Source organism: Melopsittacus undulatus, chromosome 3 (genome assembly GCF_012275295.1).
Source record: "Melopsittacus undulatus isolate bMelUnd1 chromosome 3, bMelUnd1.mat.Z, whole genome shotgun sequence".
Classification (NCBI taxonomy): domain Eukaryota; kingdom Metazoa; phylum Chordata; class Aves; order Psittaciformes; family Psittaculidae; genus Melopsittacus; species Melopsittacus undulatus.
In genome coordinates, this window is record NC_047529.1 from 8,434,227 (window position 1) to 8,451,095 (window position 16,869).

Consider the following 16,869-nt stretch of genomic DNA (forward strand, 5'->3'; position numbering starts at 1 on the left):
CTGTGAATCCATCAGAGCTGCACGCTTACAGCTTTCTGTGGTGTCTCTCCTTGCTGCTACAGCCTGCAGTGCCTGGATGTCAGGCAAACACATACAAAGGAATGAGCATCTCCCTCCTTCCTTGAGGGAGTCCACTTTGAAAAATCCTAACTAAAGCAGCCTGCAAGTATCTCCCTTCGGACAAATACAAGAGAGATCATATTGCAGAGTGATGCACTGGAGTTTTCTTTTGGGGGGAATTTGTTTTGTTTCGGGTTTGTGAGGGGTTTTTGTCTGTTTTGTTTGGGGTTTCTTTTCTGGTATCTCCTGAGTACAATTATACCACAACTTGGTTTCTCATCCCTTTACAGTACAATCTTTTCTCAGACAGGAACCTGTTCTGCCCCAGGTACACCAGAATGCTCTTTTTTTCCTGACTATCCATCCTTTTGGTCTATGTCAAAGTTTTACCTGCCCACAGAACGGATTTAACATTTGCATTTCTGGCTGGCAGGAGGAACTCCTGGTTTGCATGTTGCTTTTTGCTGGCCCCTAGTGCAGCCTGGTGAGCCACGTCTACTTGATACCCTCTAGAAAATCTAGAACAAATCTCACAGAGGTCAGAATGTACTGGAGACCCTGCTACAGTTAACCTGCCAGGTAAACAATTCCTCAGCTTCATACTGTACTCAAACCAACTACAATTGCTTGCCTTTTTCCTACTTATCACACTGCAGCATCACCCGTATATATAAATAGGTACCTCATAGAATCATAGAATAGTTATGATTGGAAAGGACCTTAAGATCATCCAGCTCCAACCCCCCTGCCATGGGCAGGGACACCTCACACTAAACCATATCACCCAAGGCTCTGGCCAACCTGGTCTTGAGCACTGCCAGGGATGGAGCATTCACAACTTCACTGAGCAACACATTCCTGTACCTCACCACCCTAACAGTAAAGAATTTCTTCCTTATATCCAATCTAAACTTCCCCTGTTTAAGTTTTAACCCGTTACCCCTTGTCCTATCATTACAGTCCCTAATGAATAGTCCCTCCCCAGCATCCCTGTAGGCCCCCTTCAGATACTGGAAGGCTGCTATGAGGTCTCCATGCAGCCTTCTCTTCTCCAGGCTCAACAGCCCCAACTTTCTCAGCCTGTCTTCATACAGGAGGTGCTCCAGTCCCCTGGTCATCCTCGTGGCCTCCTGTGGATTTGTTCCAACAGTTCCATGTCCTTTTTATGTTGAGGACACCAGAACTGCACACAATGCTCCAGGTGAGGTCTCACGAGAGCAGAGTAGAGGGGCAGGATCACCTCCTTCAACCTGCTGGTCACACTCGTTTTGATGCAGCCCAGGATACGGTTGCTTTCTGTGCTGTGAGCACACACTGAAGCTGGCTCATGTTCATTTTCTCATCGACCAACACCCCCAAGTCCTTCTCTGCAGGGCTGCTCTGAATCTCTTCTCTGCACGTCTGCTCTTATCTGCTCATCATTCCCCTGCAATACTGGCACGGAGATATGCAACAAAGCACAAGCACTTCCATCTCCTCCCATAAGTATATCCAGTACTATTGTGAATCCCATCAAAGTCTGGATGCTGCAACTAACCCCCACAGGTCATCTCCTGCATATTCACCAGTTCTTCTCATGCTGCACAAGGTCTCACAGCTCTCCTGTCTCTAATTCCAGGTAACTCTCTTAGAACTTTTAATATCTTCCTGGCATGCTCACCAGTCGCCTTCCTCAGAGAGGCATAACTGTTTCTTCAAAGAACATTTCGACCTTTTCTGTCACTGAAGAGGGATAAGAGCACAAAAAAGAAATTCACCTCCTGATATCCTCACTCTTATGATGCAAAATTACCAAGTAGCTCTGGACACCAAAGATTTCTCTTTTGCATTTCACTAACTGTGCCTCACTGTCTGAACTGTGCCCATATGCCTATCAAGCAATCATCTGCAATTATCAAGAAGGGTTGAGAGTTCTCATATCCCAGTTTCTCCTTTGAAAAAGCAGGCTGACCTAGACTCAATAAGCACTTTTGTAGCTATGGTGAGATGTGGAGTCCACTCTTTATTGCATTATTTTACCTCTATTTAGTCTGCCTCCTGCTATTGAGAAAAACCAAATTAACTGCAGTCACAGAAGTTACCTTGCATTACAGGGGTGTTTTTCTTCTCCTTAAAGTAATTTTGAGACTAGTCGGAATAATAACATACCAAAATGGAGCCATAAACGATGGTCGATGTAATATTTGACAAGTTACTTCATAGTTTTGCTCATTATAAGCAGTACGATAGCATTTAAATACAGAATAACTATAAAAATGAGCGATAGGAGATATCAAATTCATGCAAACCTTTCACAGTTCTATAAAATTATGCAGCCTTGGGAGTTTAATCTCTCTTATGAAAATGGGAAACTAATACAGCCAGGGCATCTTTCTAAATATAAACCACTACTTGCATAGCTCAGGATTATCAACCAAGAAAAGAGCAACAAAAATTGGCCCAGACACCAAAGCAAATATATTAAGTTCTCTATGCAGCTTGCAGAAAGGCAGAGTAAGATGGTGCAGAAACTGCACGCACCAACTCAAGGTATATCATTATCTTACATATAAACCAGACAAATACAAATTAAATAATTAATGCACTTGGAAAATAAGCATGGAAAATTGTAACATACCCTGTCCTTGCAGCCATGATTTTGCTCCCTTGTTCATCTATCCCTTGCCTCAGGATAAAAGTCTCTGGAGAAAGAAACCCAGTACTGCATGGTAGACCATGGCCTAGAACAAGGGCACATGCTGACCTAGAGAGTCTATGAACAAGTTTAAAACATACTCTCTATGCTTTTAGCTCATGATTTTGCAAACTAAACATTAACTTTTTTTCATGTAGTTTCATGTCACAATGCTTGGTTATTTCTTTAAAGGAATGGCAACAACTGCTGGGTTTGCAAGGTCATGTCTTCATAGCTCAACACATTAATCAATCTTTATCAATGTGTGGCTCAAATCCCACTTCTCAAAAAGAAGGTGAAAAGGGAATTTTCTGGTGCTCTCTCCAATGTTTATTTTCCTTTCAAAAATGATTTGGGATTTGATTCATTATCTTCCACTGGGATTTCTAGCAAGGTTATGGAAGTGTCTCTGCAACAGAACAAGGTGGGCCACAGAGCAGGAACCATTTGTACTGCATTCCTGCCAATACCACATTCGGTACCACACCACTTTGATTGCACACCAAAAAGTCACAGTACCATTTGATTTAAGCAACAAAAATAGGTTGAGAGAGAATTCACCATAGCAGCTTTCACAGCTCTTCCCAGAAAGATTTGCCTGTTGCATACAAGCTTATCTCAGTGACATCTGGCAGCATTTATGGAACATCCCCGTCTCGTGGGCCCAACTGATGCTGTAAATTTCAGTCACCCTTGCCTTTTGAGAAATGCTAATAATGAAAACTCATCAAAGCGCAGCAATAATTTCTACTGCTCACTAGATGGATGCCTTTCTGATTGCTCAAAATTAATGGCAGATCTCAGGGTCTTAAAGAACAGCTGTCGGAGAGAAATACACCTGCAAACAAACATGCAGTATGCCGCTAAGTTTGTTATAGATACAAAGCAGCAACTCTCACAACAAACTGGACTGATTACATGGAGAAGTTAGCTAGCCTTCTGCGTCATTTAAAATGATAAAACTAGAGAAAATGAAGTCCAAGTACACAAATGGGAAGATTAAAAGGAGCTCCTTAGTCCCCCTTCCAACAGTAAGAGTGATGGATAGTCACATGGGTTATATATAAATTTTCACTTACATCTAGTCTTAGAGACATTATAAAACTAGCTACTTTATCACAGGATTAAAAAATAGCTGTAAGCCTCATACAAGCTTGGGATTTTTCTCCCACTATCACTGCTGTCCCTAAGTAAAGCTTAAAAAAACAGATAACTAATTAAATGTAATAAGCTGAAAAGATACATTCTCAGGAGTTTGCTTGGCCAAGGATTTTGAATCTGCAGGACAGCAGAAGCAACTATGGGGACTAGAAATAACCCTATTACCATCAGTTTCATGAGCAATACCCTATTTACTGCTCTTGAGATCCTAGAGTCGTGGTGGTGGTGGAGAATAGATATTTGCTTCCAAGTGTAATAAAATTTCTTGATCAAGCACTTGAAGGTCAATGCTTAGAAAGCAAGATCCAATTATATACTACACATACAAGGAAAACTGAAAGACACACTCGATTAAAATGCCATGGTATTGAAGTCAACATCATTATTTGGGGCAAGGGAGAAAACAGGGATGTGCTTACCTATTGGAAGTATTTGAGTTTGGATTACATTTACATGACAGTAAATTTCACATTTACTGTCTGCCAGATGCATTCTAGAAGGCTAGAACGTTTGTCCCCAGCAACCACTACATCGCTGAGCCTACATACAAGTGATGCTGCTCCTACACAAATTTTAGTAACCCAGGAAAGCAAGAAAAGCTCTAGGACCACATGAAATCTGTTTTACAGCATCCTTAGAATGAGTTATAGCACCTAAGAGCCTCCAGGTACAATCAGAATGGAGATTATGCTACTCTACATATGTAAACAAAACTCAGCAATACAGTAGTCTGCAATTACTTTAACAATATCTCTATTATTCAAAAATCAAACTGAGCTTAAAAGTAAAGGTATTCTTATTTATTCTCCAATTTAAAAATGAAAATAAAATTGGAGGTAGACTTGAATGTACAGTGAGTGATTTATGGATTTAAAATACTGCTAAAGCTTTGCTGTAATTTTTTTCCTAAAAAAGACGTAAGAAGACTAGGATATGCAGTGTTCATCATCAGTTCTATATGTCTAAATGTATAAGGAAAACATGCACCAGGCAGCACAGCTGAAACAAGGCTGGCTTTGCTACTCTCTATGCTATTTGTTCAAAATTAACCTCAGTATTTTGACAACAGATTCAGAGCTGGGTCCTTACATCCTAAATCAACTGAAATCTAAAGGGTTCTGCTTAAAAGTCTATTTAAACTAACTGCACATCCCTGACCAACACAGTGAGAACATGCTGTTCTTCACAAAACCCTCAGAAGACAGTGAGACTGTCGATAGCAGCTAATGATTCATGAAGCACAGGTCTTCGAGTCCTCCAAAGTAAGGTAACCATGAAAAAAAAGAAAGCAAGAATGAAAACTTCCATCATCCACTCTGCCTTTCACCAAGCAGGAACAAAATAGAGACATGGATCTGCAGCCTAAGATGTTCCCCCAGTCTATAGATAGAAGCCACTAAGAAATGGCTCAATCTCAGTAAGCACTTAACCCTCAAGTTTCTTTGTCTAGGAATTGCTCTTCTCAGAGACGTATCTTTCTCACAGATGGTTGTTATCCATCTGAAACTAGTTTACTTATGAAACAACATTAATATTTTGATATCATGCAAATTCACTGCATTATTGAGCAGAGCCTTGAAAATTAGATTAGCAAATAATCAAAGCAATCATTCTGTCAAATGTTTTGTGAATTATGAGATGCAGGCCTCACCCTTCTCCAAATGCTTCTTTCAATTTCTACATTTCTAATGTGTAAGACTTTTGCACAGCACAATCAATGAAACCTGGCATTTGATGTCTGCCTGAAAGTTAATCGTGTCTCACGATGAATTTACCAGAAAAGCTATAAAGCTAATGGTATTTTCCCAGAGAAATGATTGGAAACTCACAGGTTTCATTGGGACAGACCAAAAAACATCTCATCATTGACCAAAACGCTGGAGGGAGGAAGGAGAAGGAGGACAGAGAGAGAAAAAAAAATGTATTTCTGCAGACTTGCCTGTACCAAGCCAAGAAAACTTCGCTGCACAAATCTATCATCCAAACCATCAATAATCACAAGTCAACCCATAGCCAGGCTTTCATAAGGCTCTTACACATTCAGATGCAGTTTTACAACAAGAAAAATTCATACACTGAATTCATTTTTCCCACTAGAAATATATTGGGAATTGCATATTATGCTGGAAATGTATATGCCAGGGGGGTTGCTGTGTCTCAAATGCTTCAGTCCTGGTTAGCAACTACGAATTCAGAGGGACCACATGGAGTAAATACATTTCCCCATAGTCGGACTTGCACTGAACTGCACGATACCATCAGCAGCTGTGTTTTTCATACTTTACTTATGGGAATAAATTCTCCTGCTCATTTGTAAACTGTAGTGAGCAAAGTCCTAAAATTTCTTTTAAAAATACAAAACTCTTGTGCTGCAGAAAGGCCAGATCAAGCATTGAAGGATCTCCCTCTTAAAACACTTCTGTTGCTAGTGGCAAACTAAAGCTGATATGGAAGTACTACATACGTAAACCTGCAGGCTACCAGAATGCTCTGAATTCAATAGAATTAGGAATAGGAGATGGAAATGTGTATGTGACAAAATATGCTTCCTGTGTGTGTACTTCCTGGCTGTTAGAGGTGACAAGAATATGAATGTTAAAATTATCTATACCACGATTACTGTAATTTGTACTGAATAAAGGTGAAGGCTGTTAATGACATACTTGTATAATAGCATTATAAGGTTTACACACAGAAATGCATTCAAAAAACTACTACTTTATTTTTCCTTCAATATTTATGTAAAGATACGTGACTAAGGCTAGCAAAGTTCCAGGCCAGAAAGTGAAAACTAAGGTCTGTCATTAGTTTGGGATTTATGTTTCAAAACCTATTATCTAAATGCTTTCATACATACTTTTTGTTCTGCCAGAAGTATTATTTTAATACACATCATGGCACGCGCTATTTACAAGCACTTCTATGTTGCAAACTATTTTCATTTTAATCTGTGCCCAAATATACAGTTACCTCAAAAAAAAAAAGCTACAAAAGTGCTTATGCATTCTTGGTACTTGCCTTAAGGTTGTCATATTAAATTCATTACTTCTATTAACGTTTTTCCATTGTGTAAAAGCAAACCTACAGTACATATTCTTGATTATTAAAAACAAAGTATCCAAATTTGCTAGTTAATATCCAGCACCCTTCCAATCCAGCCTGAACACATCATTTACTTCTTCACTGTATCGAATTTTCAAGTACAGAAATGCATCTTTAAACATTGCCATGGACTGTGCTCACCAAGGGTCATAACACTCCTAGAGGCTGAAAGAACCTGAATGAAGTTTCCATATACAGACAAACCTGAACTTTCTACAATAATGAGACAGCAATTGTTGCAAGATTTGTACCATCAGGTTCATTACTATATGCTATACCCTTCTCTTTCCAGTACATATAATTTTAAATTGCATCTTGGGCACAAGCATCCTAAACATCAATCTCAACAATCACTGAACCTGTGAACCGACTGGGACTTCAATCACTGCAGAATGAAAGCATTACAGGTTTCAGAACAAACTCATTGTAAATATCATCTTAGAAGTTTTTAGTTACAGAACTTTACAGTACTTGCAATTGGACACTAGAAGCATCCACATGTCCAACATTATGCATTCAATGTGAGCATACTACTTAAACACCGTATATTAATTAGATACACAGTTGCTTATGCCAGTAAATGAGAAAATCCAATGGTAAATCCAGCAGAGCTTCAGGCTGGTCAGCTCTGATGCAACAAGCTTTTGACTTGTGCTGCCAGAGCGGCTCCTAAGCTCCAGGAGCTCACTAGTTACATGGCAACTGGCTTGCCAGCCCTGCAAGCCAAGTACCTCAAAGTTATTGCTTCTTCATCCTTTTCCCTTTCAAAGTAATCCCAGGAGACTAACATGAATTTCCCATTTAATGAAACACTACAGCTGCACAGTTACAAACCAGAATCAGAGCAGCCAGACAGCCAAGATCCCAGATGAAATGCTGCCCTACGGGCTCTGCACAAGTCTGCTGCCTTAGTGCTCTGTTCCTGGTTTAATTTCTCTGTTCCTGAAGAGGGAGAATTCTGCATCTCTGATAAGACATTCTAAAACCATTTAATAATTACATAAATAGACAGAAATGATCCCTGAGGCTAGTAGGGAGGGGAATGGGAAAAGAACAACAATCCACAAACACTCAGCCACCATGTCTTGAAAGTTAGTCAACAACTGCATTTCTCTGTCAGTCATCCTGAACACTGACCCTGGAGAGAATCTTTTCCAGAATCCAAGAATCACCTCAGACTCATCCCCTCAGTGTTGTATGTGCCAATGCTTCACGTTGAAGGTTTCTTCCATTTATTACTTATCAGAACCACCAGATGTATGGACCACTTAAAAAGGGAATGGAGATCCTTCCTCGGCAGTCACCCAAAAGAGAAGTACATAGGCAAAAGGAAAGGGGCAGCGAGATCAGTCAGTGGTGGTTACTTGAATAGTTCATGCCTCTTGATTCATCATTAGAGAGCTGAATTACTCCTAAGCAATAAGTAGTACCAGAAAACTACCAAAAAACAACTTAAAGAAAGGATATAAAAAGAACTTAAAGGATTACAAAACTGGTATCCCTCCTGTTTTGATAGCAAACATATACATAGTATTTTGGGTGGTTGCAGGGAGTATATATAGATAAAACCAGACCTGGCTTCCCTAAGATATTTCTTGTCCCCCTCTTCCAAGAAGCAAAATACTTCCAGTAAAAAACTGACAGACTACTTTGGAGTTTTGAAAAACCTAAAATATTTAAAAATATTAAATAATCTTGCAACAAATGTTTTTAAATCAATATATTTTCAAAAATATTCACAGTTTCTGAAAACCAGAAATTTTGTGCTGAGCTTCATGCAAGTCTTACAGTACGCAAAGCAAAGAGCAGTCTGTTAACTCCTAGCTGACAAGAGCCTCGAGTTCACCCAAACAGAATGATACTGTCAGACAAAGAGATGTCTGATAAGCAGAGGATATTATCTTTAGAAATGAAAAGAAGGAATATAACTCTCATCTCATTGACATTACCAATGAGTACCTTTCCTCCAGAACACTACACTAAAGAAAAAGAAAACCAGACAGCATTTTTTCCTAACAGCTAGAAAACAATCTTTACTGTCCTATACTGTGTGTACCTGAAAAATCTTGTCACCTAAGCAACAGTCCCTAAGCCACGATATTGAATCAATGACATGGATGTGCTACTGCAATACATTGTGCACACTCTTTTCCCTGTTAGGAGTAGCAGATGAGGGTATAGGTAGATGACATGGGAACTTTGGCTTGAAGGTTTAAGTTTATGTAGATGTTCCTGTTGTTTCAGATATGATTATTATACATCCATTCAGTCATGTAAGATGACAAAAACCAAACCAGCAGAAAAGGAAGCTGGGCCAATTACAGCCTAAAAATCTCTAGAAAACTATAAATCATCCTTTTGTATTTTAGACTGTGAAAGATACAAATATGTGTTTATATACAGATCTCCCTACATAAAATACAAACACACAAATTATTACATTATTTTAAATATGTTAGAATTCAATAGATTTGGCACTCCTGCAGATATCTTGGCTACATATGTGTGTCCTTATCTCCATGAATGAATCTATAAATGCAAGCACACCTCTTAGCTTCTCTTTGGCGGCTCTCCATGGATTCACTAATATTTTAAGCTGAGAATCCCTATTAGTAATAGAAATGCTTCAGTCATAAGTGTTTCCCTTAATACTATATAGATTTTTATGCACATGGAAAGAGGTTTTAAGAAGACTGACGGGGTCAATAAGCAGAGCCTACAGTGAAAGCCCCACAGACCCTGACTTAGATGCCTGGATGCAAGTGGGAATTAAGGACTCCCACATGAAGGAGTGACTTCATAAACACTAGATTTGGGTAGGAAAAGACAAGTAGACAATTGTTCCGCTGCTGTCCTTTGAAACAGGGAAAAGATGAGAAAATACTAAGAAGAGGGAACTGAACATCACAACCATGAACTGGTAAGAGATTAAGAAGGAGGAAAAAAAGAGAATCTTACTCTCAAAGTTCTCTCTTCTCTATCAAATATACCACTTACTCCTGCTTCTGACTAATAACAAAACGTATATTCCTTTATAAAGACTGAAACTGAAAACCAAGTATGGTCTTCATTACAATTCCCAAAATAGTAAGAGAGTCACTAACAATATAGCAGTGTAAGAAAGCTGAGGCTGGGCAAGTGACAATCATACAGGCACAGTTAAATGCTTGGTACTTATTTGCCACTGGCACAATCTTACCCTGGTGCAGCTTCTTCAGTCTTTCAAGATTTGCATGTGACACATTTCAATTACATATTCAGTTGTCAGGAGACACTTAACGACATTAGAAGAAATGGGCAGGTATATAAAATATATGGCATATCGTAAGACTGGAAGACATTAGATAGTTTCTGCTTCTGAAAGAGACACTTTATTTTTTTCAGACCTTCCTAATAAATCAGTTTGCCAATACATTCCTTTGGGAACTCGGTGGCAGCAACACGAAATGCAAGATCAGCAAATTATTAAAATACTGATGTAGTAACTCAGAGCTGAGCAACTAATGAGCTGTAAAGTTCACTTCTAAAAGCAGGACACTCGTACATTAAACACGTCCACAGTATTTTCACTGTTCATTATAAATATTCATTTCGAGTTGGATGATGAACTGTATGCAAAATAAAATTCAATTCTGATGGATTCTGATAGCATTGCTTTTAAGCATCAACTTTCTTTGGAATAATATATGGTAACTAAGGAGGTAATTTTGCCAAGTTTGGTATTAAAATGCTTTTTAGCATCATGGTGATTCCCAAATTAGGTCAGTGACAGATGAGCAGAAGCAGACAGATGATTTTCAACTTACCAAACAAACTGAACTTACTCATGTTGCAAAGCCAATTAAAAAATTACCATATATTAAAGCTACTTTAAATAAAGGTAAAAATACAGGAAGCCATCACTCACATATGTGACACTGATGATGACATTCCCTCAAAGAAAATAAACACCAAATCTTTACTACAGAACATGATACTTCATCCATCACAATGTGCTCCCCTCTGATAAACAAGGACACAGTCATTTGCAGAAATGCTGATGAGTAGAAGAAACCAATTGTGTGTTAGGTAGGTTTCTTCTGCTCACAAACTTGCCATTTCCTTGGGGTGTCTGAAGTCTCAAATCCATAGACACAAAACAACGCTCTGTACTATGTGAAACAGAGAAGACAACATCAGTGCTGCAAGAGCTTCCAGAGCAGGTACTTAAGTGACAGTACCTATATAAAAGCAGCAGATGACATAATCAAATGCTTATCTTACTTCTCTTGAACTTCAGTGTGCTTTGGACCTAGCAAAGATATGCATTCTTGAACCTTGCTGATCATTTATTGAAGGTTGTTGTGGAGGCTTCATAAAGGCTGAAGAATATACTATTAAAGCTACCTATCAATTGTTTCAGAAAGTAACATGACTAAGCATTTCTTTCAAGTATATTAGAAGCCAAACCATGTCACAATTTTTCTCCAAAGTGTATCTTATTTTAGGGAAAGTTATACTGACAAACTTCTAAGACTTGGTATTTGCCCTGACTTAAAAAGTTGTTGAGAAGGGAACAGATAACCTAGTAAAACAAACTATAATGCATATCCTTTATGGAAATTAGAGATTTAATTATCTGCATAATTAAGCAGATAATTCCATTCATGTACTACACGTGAATCTCAGTAAGTTTACCTAACACATATGGCAACACAGAAGTGTCCACAAGAAACAAACGGGCACATTAAACCAGAGAAGGCACTGACCTTGCAAAGCATGACCACAGAGAGAAGGTAATGAAAAGAAAAAAGCAGCAAAAGAAAATTACCTATAGAAGCTACCTATGAAGTGAGTGGTGTAGAGAATGGAAAACATATATAAATCCACAGGAAAAGATATTTATCCATTCATTACAGTGAAAACAACTTCAGCTGGGAAGACTCCAAGATGAAGAAAACTATGTACCTTTGCTCTAGACTGAGCTTTTTTCTCAGTTATACGCTCTGCCTGTTAAAGTCTCTCTGGATGACAAACTTTATTTTAACCCAGTAATACCACTCCTATGTTCTTACAAACAAGTAATCCCCCCAAAAACCCATTCCCTCCTGTAAGACCAGAAAAGCCTGAATTTGTACTGTGAACCACAAATACTTGATTCAAAGAGGTTGAATTACTATGCTGCAGCACACAGGATGCTTTAATAGTGACTTTAAGAGCATCACATTCCTTCTGAATCTGACTACTCCATCCAAGAAAGAAGGCAATCTCCCTCTAACATAACTAACAACCAAATACAATTGTTCCTTAATGGGTTGTCAGTACTGATAACAGACTGAAAAAGCCTACTCAAATACGTTCCCCTAAAAAAGGGAAGATCAGTCTGCAGAGGGATTCAGGTGGTTCTTTTCTATTTCAGCTGGATGCCTGCCTAGCTGTTTTTTCAAGAGTTAGATGCAATTAGGATATTACTGTTGACAGACTATAACCCTACCATCAAAGAGAAAATGGCAATTCATTCAAATCAAAACCATGAGACTGATGTTCATTCACAAGTAATATTTTTAAAAGCATTTGTGGAAAGAGAACATTTAATCTTCCCATTCAAAACTCATTTTTACCTTTAAAAATTTTCTGACAATCAGAAAAGATGACCTCTTTTTCTTTTCTCTTTCTCTCTCTCATTTTATTTTCCTCCAAACTTGCCCTCAGATATTTGGGTCATGGTAGTTTCAATCTTTGCTTTTCAATTTGTTTCAGAATGGGAATGATCTTACATACCAAAATCTCCACAAAACAGAGATCTACATATTTTACTCTTTAAAATTCAAGGGCTCAATTAGATTTTAGCTCAAAAAATACATCAATGAAGACAAAGAAAGCATTTGCACACTACTGCACTTCTCTCTTTCTTGAGCCATGTTGGTATTTTTCAATATATTGCCCATGAATATGTGACTCAGGCTCTTTACTTCTGCAACTGTTAAATTAGGATGATTTCCATTGCTTGAATGATTTATTTCTTTCAATCCAAGGCAACAAGTAGAAAGGAAGCAAAATGTTAATGATTAAAAGATAGATGTGGAAACCAAGAGCTGTAATTTGCAACAAAAGCTCAGTGCAATGAACTAAAGCTCTGTCAGGCACAGCTCCTCATATCCTCAATACCCAGTGTCTCTGAGGTGGTCAGAAAGATCAATTTTCCATTTTGCAGAAACCTGGAAGCCACTATTACAACAGGGTATCTGTGGAACAACGCTTTTTAAATGAGGAGTTGTCAGGATGACATGATCTGACTGCAAGTATCTTGCAACGAACAAAACAGTAACCTCCAGGGAACACCAGTCAGCAGTAAAGGGAATTAATGGCTAGAAGCAACACATGGAGTCGCAGTTTCACTGCAACATCCATCCTGTACCTAGCAGCTTTGGAGTTTTAAACTGCTGAAGGGGCTGCCAATCTTACCAGAAGCATCAAGCTGAGAGGAATCATAGACTGGTTTCAGTTGGAAGGGACCTTTAAAAGTCTAGTACGATCCCCCTGCAATGAGCAGAGACATCTTTAACTACATCAGGTTACTCAGGGACCTGTCCAACCTGATCTTGATCACTTCCAGGAATGGGGCATCCACCACCTCTCTGAGCAATGTGTTCCACCCTCACTGTAAGAAAATGCTTCCTTCTATCTAGTCTAAATCTCCCCTCTTTTAGTTTAAAACCATTATCCGATGTCTTATTGCAAGAAGCCCTGCTGAAACGTTTGTCCCTATCTTTTTTACAGGCCCTCTTTAGGTACTGGAAGGCTGCTCTAACATGTCCCTGAAGCCTCTTTTCCAGGGTGAACAAGCCCAACTCAATCTGTCTACATAGGAGAGGTGCTCCCATCCTCTAAACACCTTCATGGCCCCCTCTGGGGCCAACAGGTCCACACCCATCAAACCCATATCTCTCCACTTCAGAGAGGAGGATGCTGTGAGGAACCATGTCAAAGGCCTCACAGAAGTCCATACAGACAGCAGCTATAGCTCTTCCCTTGTCCACTGATAAAACCATTCCATCATAGAAGGCCACTAGTTTAGTCAGACAGGACTTGCCCTTGGTGAAGCTGTGCTGGCTAATCACCTTCCTTTTTGAGTAAACATTGTCCAAAAAACTGACTTTCAAGTCTCTAGCTCCACCCTTTTCTATAAAAGAAGTTTTACCAAAACTTACCTCTGGGTACTTCATCTTTAAAGTTTTATGCATTTCTCGAAAACGACTGTACCGCCTGAATACCGTCCATGTCTCATCCAAGACTGTTATCTGTATCAGACAATACAAAACCAAGAAACAGAAGTAAACCCACACAGCACAAAACACCATGCAGTATACAAGCTTATCAGATTAAAAGGGGCAATTCTTAGTTCCCTTAAATCCATTAGGACTTATAAGTTCACTTAAGTTTTTATTCATTACAGTGACAGAACTGTAATTAATAAGGAGCACTGATTGCAAAGCAAAAAATACAAGATGAATACACATTTCTCAGACAGAGCTCATTGCTAAATAGAATGGGATTCCAATTTGTAGGGTATATAATTATATATGCCAGCTTTCAGTAAAAGATATTCCTTTAAAACACTCTTGGTCTGTGCCATCATTATGTTGATGGACATCCTGTTTACCCAAGAAGTTTCATTAACATCAACAAAATTGCTCCTGTGAGTAAAGCACACAGCAACAGGAGTGAAAGGGGACAGCAAGCCAACCTTAGCAACACTTATTCACAAAATCCTCATTCGAACTGAGAAACCAACAAAAATACCAGAGAAAGGAAAATATTCACTGTCTGAAATAAAATGAATTGACAGAAATACGTAAGTGGGTCATAAAAATGCTGCAACTGAAGCCTTTGATTTTACAACAAAGTCCTTCTATAGCTCCGGTGATCCAAGGCTACCAAGAAGCAAAGCTGCAGGGATTTTTCTACACCACCTAGCAGAGCTGGAGAAAGCCAGCCCAGCATTGCCTAACCCTGGAAAAAGTGTTGCTTTTCCAGCCTAACAGGCCTAATATGTGATATTACCTCTGCCTACTTATAATTTTATGGATGAAGATCAAAATAAGCATTTTCATAAAACACATTCCATGAAGACACAGGCTTTTTTATCTTACAGTGACTCCTAAAATTGACAAGTAGTTCTTCACTATTGAGCCTATCAAAAAGTTATGAAGGTAATGGAAGTTGCAATGGAGCAGGATAACTCAGCAAGAGAAAAAGAGACCAGAGCAATAAGTCCAGAGGAAACCAGGAACCACTGTTGACAAGTGCTACTCCATGCTCGCAACAGACTCATCTCTGCTCCACCCTCCTCCATCCCCACTGCCTTTGCTGCTGTATACAGAACATGGAAACAGGGGAAGTGTTTTGGAAACCAGAAATTGTTCTGTATCTTATGACATCAAGAACCAGGCTTGGATTTCTTTTTCTCTTATTTTTGCCTCTATTTTAACTAAAAGATGTAAGTAAATAAAACTGGCTTGATCAAAACTTTCCACAAATATTAAAACACAGGTTCTTCTAGCACATGTCCACAATGCAGATTCATTATTTCTAATGAAATACATCTTTCATGCCACCAGCAAGCTTAACTGCACTAGTCCACTAGCATGAAAGACTGTATGTTATTAAGAGTGTCTCAAATTACAAATCAAGTGAATGGATTTAACATGCACAGGCAGGTTTAACTAAAAAAGTAACTATTCAGGAATATGCATGTTACACTGATCTCCATCAACCAATTAACCATTTTGTTCTGAATAATTACTGTAATGTAGCTTAGTGATTTCGCAGTAAACATTAGAATGCAATGGATAATCATAAATATGTTACTCATTCCCGCTTTCTTTTTGCTTTAATTCTGTATTTTTTCTGAGTAGTGGAATTTTGCTGCAATAATTTCATTTGTACATGATTTTTATTAAAAAATGACTTTTTTTTTCCCTAGGGTTGTCACAGCAGCATGCCTTTAAGGAAGCAATCTAGCACCAAGCATTCAGGACTTTCCCAGCTGCACAGCCTGGGGAAGAGCATGTGTGTCAGCTTGCCAATGATGTTGTTGGCTGTGCATCTGACAGCTGTCTAGGTGATAGCATGATAGCAAACTTACCCAAATCAAGCTGCCTGCAGCCAATTATTTATTAGCTTTCTTCTACAAAGTTTAATAAACAACTTGTTAGAGACAGATAGGCAGGAAAACAGCAAAGCCATATATCTGTGCTGCCTAAGAACTGAAGGATTTTCCCTGGAGCATTTTCTGGTGGCTTGGTTTGATCTGACTCAGTCCCTGTCATCCTCTTTGTTTTCTTTCGTAATTCTTGTAATGGGAGGTAATGCATTGCAAAATTCTATTGTTACCACTCATATTACTGGTAAGTGAGTTTCAAAGCTAAACAAAACCTTCACTAGTCCCTGAAGCTCAGCAATAATGTTATTAGGACAGACAGATCAAACTTCACTCACATAATGAGGAGAATTACAGCACACCTGACAGAGCAATAGCATTTCTAGAACAAGGCCTTTTATTCCTACAACCAGTTTGGGCTGAGATTCTTTCCCCTCATTTAAAAAAGATGCATAACAGACTACGTGCTCTGTAAGTATGGGATGGGGATATATGCAAATCTATGAATACAGCATCTGAAAATCTCTAAGTTGCCTGAAAATATCTTGCAAACTTTATTATTGAAGATACTCATCTGATAGAGTTGAGGAAAGATGGGGCTTTTTCTTTTTTCTAAGTTAGGTAGACAAAGGGCACTCATTGTTTTCCTTACGAACTATCAAACGAACTTTCCTTACAAAGCACTGCTCCTGTCTTACTCCAATTCTGCAATAGTTCACTGAGCTCAGAA

General features: G+C 38.7%; 1 protein-coding gene across 3 annotated transcripts in view; it reads right to left on the minus strand.

Moving 5' to 3' along the window:
- Window positions 1-16,869, minus strand: part of KIF16B (kinesin family member 16B) — a 142,503-nt gene that overhangs the window by 24,039 nt on the left and 101,595 nt on the right. For all 3 annotated transcript variants that reach the window (XM_034060515.1, XM_034060514.1, XM_034060516.1), the window contains one exon: window positions 14,188-14,277. In XM_034060515.1, coding sequence (XP_033916406.1) covers window positions 14,188-14,277 — 90 coding nt within the window. The remainder of the gene's footprint in view (window positions 1-14,187; window positions 14,278-16,869) is intronic.